Source organism: Rhinoraja longicauda, chromosome 12 (genome assembly GCF_053455715.1).
Source record: "Rhinoraja longicauda isolate Sanriku21f chromosome 12, sRhiLon1.1, whole genome shotgun sequence".
Classification (NCBI taxonomy): Eukaryota; Metazoa; Chordata; class Chondrichthyes; order Rajiformes; family Arhynchobatidae; genus Rhinoraja; species Rhinoraja longicauda.
In genome coordinates, this window is record NC_135964.1 from 38,965,218 (window position 1) to 38,975,995 (window position 10,778).

General features: G+C 39.5%; 1 protein-coding gene across 3 annotated transcripts in view; it reads left to right on the plus strand.

Annotated features, from left to right (window-relative positions):
* tbc1d23 (TBC1 domain family, member 23) overlaps window positions 1-10,455 on the plus strand; it is a 56,249-nt gene extending 45,794 nt beyond the window's left edge. For 2 of the 3 annotated variants that reach the window (XM_078409584.1, XM_078409585.1), the window contains 4 exons: window positions 3,489-3,577; window positions 5,835-5,970; window positions 6,572-6,766; window positions 9,386-10,455. In XM_078409584.1, the coding sequence (XP_078265710.1) occupies window positions 3,489-3,577; window positions 5,835-5,970; window positions 6,572-6,766; window positions 9,386-9,467 (502 nt within the window). In that variant the 3' untranslated portion in view covers window positions 9,468-10,455. The remainder of the gene's footprint in view (window positions 1-3,488; window positions 3,578-5,834; window positions 5,971-6,571; window positions 6,767-9,385) is intronic. The other variant, XM_078409586.1, reaches the window with a different exon arrangement.
* Window positions 10,456-10,778: the final 323 nt, after the last annotated feature.

Consider the following 10,778-nt stretch of genomic DNA (forward strand, 5'->3'; position numbering starts at 1 on the left):
ATACTGGAGTAACTCAGCGGGACAGGCAGCATCTCTGGAGAGAAGAAATGGGTGATGTTTCGGGTCGTGACCCTTCAGACTGAAGAAGGGTCTTGGCCCGAAAAGTCACCGTTTCCTTCTCTCCAGAAATGCTGTCTGTCCCGCTGAGTTACTCCAGCGTTTTGTGTCTACCTTTGCATTATGAGCAATTGGGCCCGCATAATATAAATAGTATTCCTAATTCATTGATCGTGTTATATCCAATTCGCGTTGTGGAAACACGTCTTATAGAACTACTTATATAAGAAATTGCAATGAAATCTTATGGAAAGATCTAAAATTTCTATCAGTATGGAGAGAAACATTAAAAGGTGTCAGAGCTTATATGGTATTTATATGGTATTACATTTTGATTTTATCTGATTAACCACACGTGCTTTCCTCATTTTGTTATTTGTTACCGCATTCGGTATGTATGCACTATGCAAAATTAAATCCAAAAGTAGCTGCTGCTCCCATATCTGCACAGTTTGCAGCGCTGCAGAGAATAATTATATGTCTTTAAAAAGGTCGACTCTTTGTTACATTTTCTCTTGATATTGCTTTAGAATTTTATAAAACGTATCAAAAGAGCCAGATCGCCATCATAACACGCTGCTGCTTTTCTGACCTGACACAAGTCTCCTACTTCATTCCCAATATTTTCTGAATCATACTTTATGGCATGTGGAGGGCATGTGGATTAATAAAAACTGGTGTACAGTTAAAAGAACAGTGGAAAACAATGCATATCATAGTTTATATCCATAAGTGCATTGGATAACTTTGTGAAGTGGTATATGCATTGTCTTCAATCTAAAGCCATTGAACCAATTACCATATAAAATGACACAAAGAGCTGGAATAATTCAGTGGGCCAGGCAGCATGGACATGGATAAGCAGAGTTTGTGACTCCGGCAATCATTCGCCTTTCATGTTTTATAATGAGATGAAATGTGTTACCATCCCGACAAGTCAGACTCATACTCAATAGCAGGTAACCACCTAGTGCCCAGTTTCCTTTCACATGATGTGGAGGGAATAAAAGTGGGATTCATGTAGGATTAGCGTAAATGAGTGTTTGATGGTCAGTGGGCCAAAGTGCCGTTGTATTTCTCTGACTCTAAGACTGATTGACTGATCAGGTTGGCAATTCTTTGGGACTACTGTGCAAAATACAGAGATAGTCTCATTTGAAGGCGGCATTTTAGTGCAGTGGTAAAGCTGCTGCCTCACAGTGCCAGAGACCCAGGTTCGAACTGACCACAAGTGCTATCTGCAGAGATTATACATTCTCCCTGTGTCGCATGGGTTTTTATGGAAGCTCCAATTTCCTCCTACATTCCAAAAAGGTGCAGGTGTCTTCTGTAATTGTCCCTAGTGTATAGGATGCAAAAAGTGGAATAACATGGAACTAGTGTGCAGGTGATCGAAGGTCTGCATGGACTCAGTGGGCCAAATGGTTTGTTTCTACATTGTATCTCTAAACTAAACTAACCCAAAACCGAGACTTAATGTAGAAAACACAGATCTATAGCAAATGCATATTTGAAATCAGATAAAATTTATAGAGATTGTTTAAGGGCCTGTCCTAGTTACGCGATTTTTAAGGCGACTGCCGGCGACTGTCAAAGTCATAGCAGATCGCCTAAATTTTATTTTACCCTACAACAATGACCACGGCAATGCCGAGTCAGGTCGATACAAGTTACTTTTCTTGTGAAACTAACACCTGGCTAAGAGATGACACCGTCTTCGGAAATATCGCAAAATTCCCACGCTTACCTGACTGTCAAACTGTCACCTCCAATCTACCTGTCAAATGTCCTGATGGTAAATAAATTGGTTAAACAAAACTATCTTCTGGTATCTTCAAATGCCTTTTCTTAATTTAATATTACCTGCTTCTAAATGCATCTGCGACAACCTAGCAAACCTGGGGACAGCATGCGACAGCGCCCGCAATAAGCTACGATACCTGGTGACAAGCCAGCTGTCGCCGAGATATTTCTATCTGGAATTTTTTTCCGCGACACACCGTGATGCACTACGATTCATTGAAGCCTCCTCACGATCATGCCCGCGACACCCCGGCGAACGTTCGGCGATAGCCTAGTCGCCGGCAGTCGCCTTAAAATCGCCTAAGTGGGACAGGCCCTTTACTCAAGAGGAACGACATCAATATTAATTACTAAATACTTAAAGTTATATCAAAGAATTGTTTATAAAAACATTTGCTTCAGAGTTTATGATAAAATGAAATATCTTTCCTCAAAGTGTGCATGGTTGTCATATTTGCACAACTTTTGCCAACACACCCACTGTTGTTATCTCTACCTTCAGCTCCTCAAACATAACTGCTGATTTTTTGGCTCAGAACCTGAGTTTGTGATATTGGCAAAACTGCCAACTTTCATTGCAAATAAATTGTGAACCTGACAGCAATTGTTCAGGTACACGCATGCACTGCCAAGCCTGAAAACCTAGAAGCTATTGTCCTTGATTTCCTATTTCTCTGTTGGGTTCACTGTTTTCCAGCCTACTCCAGGATCATTTTCATAGATCAATGAATTAATAAGAACTAAAGGCATTTGCAAACTATTCTTACTATAACAATTAATTTTTTTAAAGCATGAGGCTTAAAGCATGAGAACAAAACGTATGTTCTAATGACGTAGTAAATCATAACCACGATATTCTTTCTGGCCCTTAACAACAAATTTTATATATATTTAAATATTCTATGTTTGTTTTAATAATCTGTATCTCATTTTTTAAATGTTTTGATACATTGACATCTACTATAATTTATTATGTTCCTGTTCTTTCACACACTGCCTTTACTCCCTTTGTGAGTTCTTCAGTATCTAAGAATAGACAATAGACAATAGGTGCAGGAGTAGGCCATTCGGCCCATCGAGCCATTCAATGTGATCATGCCTGATCATTCCTGCCTTCTCCCTATACCCCCTGACTCTGCTATCTTTAAGAGCTCTATCTCGCTCTCTCTTGAAAGCATCCAGAGAATTGGCCTCCCCTGCCTTCTGAGGCAGAGAATTCCACAGATTTACAACTCTGACTGGAAAAGTTTTTCCTCATCTCCGTTCTAAATGGCCTACCCCTTATTCTTAAACTGTGGCCCTTGGTTCTGGACTCCCCCAACATTGGGAACATGTTTCCTGCCTCTAACGTGTCCAATCCCTTAATAATCTTATATATTTCAATAAGATCCCCTCCCATCCTTCCAAATTCCAGCATTTCCAAACCTAGTCACTCCAGTCTTTCAACATACGACAGTCCTGCCATTCCGGGAATTAATCTGCAAAGAAGATTTGCAGTCTCCATCATGCAGGGAAACCTGAAGTAATTTAACTTGTTTTGTAGTGTGAATGTTCTTTGGTTAACATATGGCACAATACTTGTTTTATTAAAAAATATATATTTATTGATTGCTATGTTTCTCTTGCAGGCATGTAAGCAGCAGTGACAGGGTAGGAAAACCCTATCGTGGGGTAAAGCCTGTCTTCAGTATTGGAGATGAAGAAGAATATGATACAGGTAGTTAAATCTATTACAGGTATCTCCAGTTAATACCAGGTAGCTCAACTAGATGAATAAATCTTTTTTTAATTATCCATTGTCATACAATAAAATTTTAACCTGCGTTCTAGTTGACATAGAAACATAGAAAATAGGTGCAGGAGTAGGCCATTCGGCCCTTTGAGCCTGCACCGCCATTCAATATGATCATGGCTGATCATCCAGCTCAGTAGCCTGTACCTGCCTTCTCTCCATACCCCCTGATCCCTTTAGCAAAAAGGGCCACATCTAACTCCCTCTTAAATATAGCCAATGAACTGGCCTCAACTACCTTCTGTGGCAGAGAATTCCACAGACTCACTCTGTGTGAAGAAATGTTTTCTCATCTCGGTGCTAAAAGACTTCTCCCTTATCCTTAAGCTGTGACCCCTGGTTCTGGACTCCCCCAACATCGGGAACAATCTTCCCGCATCTAGCCTCTCCAACCCCTTAAGAATTTTATATGTTTCTCTAAGATCCCCCCTCAGTCTTCTAAATTCCAGCGAGTACAAGCCCAGTCTATCCAGTCTTTCCTCATATGTAAGTCCCGCCATCCCAGGGATCAATCTGGTGAACCTTCTCTGTACTCCCTCTAAGGCAAGAACGTCTTTCCTCAGGTTAGGAGACCAAAACTGCACACAATACTCCAGGTGCGGTCTCACCAAGGCCCTGTACAACTGCAGCAGAACCTCCCTGCTCCTAAACTCAAATCCTCTTGCTATGAATGCCAACATACCATTCGCTTTCTTCACTGCCTGCTGCACCTGCATGCTTGCTTTCAATGACTGGTGCACCATGACACCCAGGTCACGTTGCATCTCCCCTTCTCCCAATCGGTCACCATTCAGGTAATACTCTGCTTTCCTGTTCTTGCCGCCAAAGTGGATAACCTCACATTTATCCACATTATATTGCATCTGCCATGCATTTGCCCACTCGCCTAATCTATCCAAGTCACTCTGCAGCCTCCACCTGAATAGTTAAATGGGAGTATGAAACCTTATTACTTTGTAAAAGAACTTGTACAGTAAACATAATTTATTGTTCCTTGGATGTTCTTCATACATGTTCTTTACAAAACCTGCAAATTAAAATTCAGTTTTAACCCTGTGGTGGCAAAGTGCCAAATTGAAAAAAGTTGTTTGTTTGACAGGATTCAGAATCAGAATTACCTTTATTGTCATCCAAAAAAAACAAGTCTTTCGGACGAGATTCCGTCACCCACAGTCCAACAATAAGAGCAATAAAATAAGCAATTACACACACAACCACAAACCAACACAAAACAAAAAAAGAAACATCCATCACAGTGAGTCTCCTCCAGTCCCCTCCTCACTGTGATGGACGGCCAGAATGTTTTTTCTCCTCCCCTGCTGTCTTCTCCCGCGGTCAGACTGTTGAAGTTGCCACGTTCCAGGCCGCGCCAGACGGTGAAAGGTCCGCAGCGAGCTAACCCACACCCCGCGATTCAGGGCGGGGTTAGACGCTGCCGCTGCACGTCGGGGCGGTCGTGGCTCCCGACATTGAAAATCGCGCGGCCTATTTCAGGCCGCGCCGGACGGTGGAAGGCAGCATCTCAGGAGAGAAGGAATGGGTGACGTTTCGGGTCGAGACCCTTCTTCAGACTGATGTCAGGGGGGCGGGACAAAGGAAGGATATAGGTGGAGACAGGAAGATAGAGGGAGATCTGGGAAGGAGGAGGGGAAGAGAGGGACAGAGGAACTATCTAAAGTTGGAGAAGTCGATGTTCATACCACTGGGCTGCAAGCTGCCCAGGCGAAATATGAGGTGCTGTTCCTCCAATTTCCGGTGGACCTCACTATGGCACTGGAGGAGGCCCATGACAGAAAGGTCAGACTGGGAATGGGACGGGGAGTTGAAGTGCTCGGCCACCGGGAGACCAGTTTGGCCAACGCGGACCGAGCGCAGGTGTTTAGCGAAGTGATCGCCGAGCCTGCGCTTGGTTTCGCCGATGTAAATAAGTTGACATCTGGAGCAGCGGATGCAATAGATGAGGTTGGAGGAGGTGCAGGTGAACCTCTGTCTCACCTGGAAAGACTGTTTGGGTCCTTGGATGGAGTTGAGGGGGTATAACTATGTATGGTACCTATAATAAATCATGACTCAATAGTTGACTTTTAGAAATACTGTAATGTTTATTTACCTGCTTTGTTTTTCGTTCTTTTAATTAAACACTTATAATGAAAAATATTTTTTTCTTCACTTATTTTTATAGATGAAATTGATAGCTCTTCTATGTCTGATGATGATCGGAAGGAGATGGTGAACATTCAGACATGGTTGAACAAGCCTGACATTAAACACCACTTTCCATGTAATGAGGTGAAAGAGACAGGACATATGTTTCCAAGGTGTGTAATGAACATTAGACCTGTTTATTGTACATTTTCCAAAGTATTAAGTAACATTTAACAATATCAAGTCAGGTCTATCTTAAGATTTAAAATATCTACCCTTGTAGAAAGTTGGTTGACTTTTGCCAACAGCTACAATTTAACAATATACTATAGATTATGAAGAAAATCTTATTGAGTCAATATTTTTAGCTACATTTCAAAAAAAATTGGTCAAACTATTTAGCAGTTTCTATCTAATTCTGTTCCAAATCTGAATGTCATTACTTGCAACGCTGCAGATCCTGTTCTTGGGTAGATCTTGGAGGATATCTTTAATGTAAATTTCCAGTATTGTTACGAGTGGTGTCAATAACATCGTTGTGATCTTGCATGTGATTTAATTTAGTTTGAGATGGGCTCATACATTTATTCATCTGAACGACCTGTAAAACCTGCTGTAACTTTATGCAATCAGTTTACTCAGCAATCTGATGCAGGATTGACCGACTGTTTTTACTACGCTCTTCAAATCTTTCCACCATTTTATAATTGGAATTAATGCAAGTTGATAATGAATAATAATGTTGCAGCTGATTTATTTTATTTGATCTTTTAGTCACCTAATGGTAACAGCATCGCATATGTATTGTTTGCGAGAAATTCCATCTCGGAAAGGATTTGCTTATATCCAATCACGACAGGCCTTAACTTCTATGGTAAAAATTACCTCCAAGAAAAAGCACCCAGAGCTGATCACATTTAAATTTGGAAACAGTAATGTCTCACCAGTAGAGATTTTGGCTGTAGAAAGGTAAGATTATAAATACACTTTGAGCTTAAACATACAATTGATTGGACACGATGAAAATGAATCAAATTTGCTGAAGCATTGTGTTTGCAATTTTCTATGAATCTTAACCAACACGCTTGTATCTTATATGCAAGCTTATACAAGTTATATAAGATATAACATGCATTATATCTAATCTCAGTAAAGATCGCCTGTGACATGGCTTACAGTTCGAGAATGAGTTTCCTTGTAATAATCACGGCATTGGTGTGGTGTTGGAACACTGCAGGGCCTCAAACTTAGTCAAACTTAATTTTTCTCATTCATTCTGAGGATTACCAAAATATGAATTAGTTCAATATTTGGTTTATTAACTTCCCCATTGTTGTGAAAATGCATTATTTTACAACTTCCTTTTGGACACACATTTAATTTTTATAGGCTGTTTCAAAGCGAAAATGTCCTGTAAAATGCAAAGTGTATCAAAAGTACACAGACATGCTTCTCAATACCAAAGAAGGGATGGGATCATTAGTGGTTGCGGCTTTGATAGTATTGGGAATGATATTGGAATTGGAAATGGGATAAGATTTTTGAGGATAACAGCAAATAAGTTGTTGCTCTGAGGTCACTGGAGCTTGGAAGAGGAATGATGGATCAAGATGAAGCCTTGTCAAATTAAATTGGGGTTAATGGAAGATGGGATGCAGATGGTAGACTAGATTCAGATAGTCCCATTGTCTACCCGAACTAAACAGATAGTAAGGCCATGGGACTGAGAGCATTGCATGAAACTAGTGGTCCCATGGTTCTTAGGAGTAATTGAACTTTCTTTTAACAATGTTGCCTGATAGAAATTGGTAACCAGCTTCAACCATGGATGTAGCAAAAACATTTTAGCCTTGTGTATTAATTTTGGGAAACACAATACAGATAGCACATCGAACAGTACCGCACAGTAACAGGCCCTTAACCTACAATGTGTGTGCCGAACATGATGCCAAGACCAACTCTTATCTGCCTGTACATTATGCATATCCCTCCATTTCCTGCATATCCATGTGCCTATCAAAATGTTTTAAAACCCACTGCCTTCACCACCACCACTGGAAGTTGCATTACAGGCACTCACGGCCCAATAAACTTGACCTGCACATCTCCTTTAAACTTTCCCACTTTATCTTAAAGCTATGCTCTCCAGTATTTTATTTTTCTATCCTGGGGAAAAGGTTCTGACTGTCAACCTATTTAAGCCTCTCATAATCTTACATACTTCTATCAGGTCTCCCTGTTCCAGAGAAAACGATCCAATTCTGTCCAACCTCTCTCTGTAACTAATGCTCCTAATCCAGGCATCATTCGAAACCTCCTCTGTAACCTTTCGAAAGTCTCCACACTCTGCCTGTAATGAGGTGACCAGAAATGCACGCAGTATTTCAAATGTGGCTTAACCACATTCCTATAAAGCCACATCATGACATCTTGAATCAATACCCTGACCAATGAAGACAAGCATACCATTTGCCTTCTTTACCACTTTATCTATTTGTGTTGCCACTTTCAGGGAGTTATGAACTTTGACCCCAAGATCCCTCGGTACTTCAATACTGTTAATGGTCATTCCATTAATTGTATATTTTCCCCTTATATTTGAATTCCCAAAGTGCAACACCTCACACTTGCTTGGATTAAACTCCATCTGCCATTTCTCCATCCATTTCTGTAGCTGATCTATATCTTGCTGTATACCTTGATAGCCTTCCTCACAGTCCACGACCCCAGCAATTTTGGTGTCATCTGGAAACAGATGCAGATATTAATAATGGTTTCCATCATATAATTACTAATATCTATAACTGATTTTTTTCAAAGTGTGCTTGCACACTATGCCTCCATTTCATCTGCAACATACATGGTTAAAGCACTTTGCATGAATTTAATCATTGATAGCATATTTACTGATCAGTAGGCAGCGAGGTCCATCTAGAAGTCTAATTATCAATGAGTGAGTAGTTAATGTGCAGGGCAAGGCTTTTATAAAATGTTTGTGCAGCATTGATTTGTTTTGTAATTAGCTTTCGGAAGTGGATGTGATTTTCCTCCATCTTTCAAGTTCTCACAGATTCAGTGATTAGAAAGATTATATTATTTTTTCATCCATGTTGGTAATAGGTTCCTCACAAACTCCTCATCAACCACAGAAGGTCAATTAAGTCTTTGGGAGGGGTGGGGGGGGGGGGGGTCGGACTTCTCAAAACTCTTCTAATTTTAAGCTATAAAGCATGTTCAAGCATCTCATGTTCTGTAAATATTTGAGTATGGTCAAAGTGCCCACTTTTGCAGGAAGTTGGTTAATTTTATAATTTGATGTCTGGTAAACAAGAATGTGTTTCTTAGAAGAATGTTCAAATAAAAATACCATACTTCACCTTTTGAGTGTGTCATCTATCATCAGGCCAGCACAGTGAAAGATTGCATGGCGGTTTTAACGCCCGTGAGTCAGAATTTGCCGTAGACGTCAGAGAAACAGAATTGGTCATTACTCTGGATTTTCAATTTATCATTAATGACACTCTCCGAATTATGGTGAACAAGTTGCCATCAAATATAGAAACATTTTACTTTTTTTCCCACCCACAGGTATTTAATACCAAACGCAGGAGATGCCACTAAAGCCATAAAACAGCAGATCATGAAAGTTCTTGATGCACTAGAAAGCTGATTAACAGGAGAGAAGATGTTGCCTTCCAAAATTAAAGAGACTGAGACAAGATTGACTTAACGGTGATCCTGTTTCTGACGGTGGAACATCTGGGGCTTGGCTTAAAATCCGTACAGATTTGTGGGCGTTTCATTAAAACTTTTTGCAACCTGTATTTGACAAGGGAGGCGATTTTTGAGAACTGAGCTCCTAAAATCTCGACTTCAGTTGAAGGCAAAGTGTTCAGATTGTTTTGAATATTCTTAACTTATAATTGTTGATGTGTTTTTTCAAACGATTTCATTTGAAATATCCTTAATATCTACGATTGTTCCCTTCAATTTAATAATCACTGTATAAAAAAAATAACAGATTTTACCTTGGATGTTTTTGTTTAAGCACCTTAAGTTGTAAAGGATCTTTTAATACAGCACAAAGGGACTAAAATTATCTTCACAAGGCTTTCAGCATAAATATGCATGTACCAGGCATACTCAGTTCATGATTTATCTCAAGTTCTGTTCCTCTCTGAAATTCCTGATGCAACCTCTACTTTGTGCCTATTTAAGTCATATAATTTTCAGTAAACTAATGCAAACAACTTTTACTGGATCCCACTTGTGTTAATAAAATAGCTGTAAATAAACTGGCAGAAATTAATCTTAATTTTGGCACTTTTTTGTCTTTGTCACTTATAATTATATAATGTAATACAACTTTGATTTACATGTTAAAAGGGTAATGTCAGGAATTTCTTGTTTACAAAGAATTGCCATTTCAGAGTGTTAAACGCTGATTTACTGCAGTATTTACAATAAATGTGTTTTGGATAAATTTAACAGGTGATCTCCCGAAAACTTTTTTGAGGTTTGTGACTTTCATCTAACAGAATTTAATAACATGGTTGTTTTCCCATGTGACATTGATTAGCATCAAAGGCACATGCTCCAGCCATTTTGCATGCCACAATTATAAAAATCCTTTTGTTATCCAGAGTCTGTATTTTTAATAAAAGCAACTTGATCTTCCTCCATCTTGTCTCATTGCACAATCTCCACAGTAATGAAAGATGAAAATAATTAGCCTGTTCTAGAAAGTCACAATTCTGTAAATCTCTAAAATTGAATTTAAAGCATTTCTAAAGGAGATGATAGAAAAGTTGATCAATTCAAGGTTCTACTGCTTAAATCTTTTCACATGCCATTTAAATAGCTAAGACGGTTCCTAAATCATGTTAAAAAAATCTACTGAACTGATTAATGTGAATCATGCTACCTTGTTGGGCCAACAGAATAACTGCTCAGGATTTCCCCAAATCTGTATGCAACACCT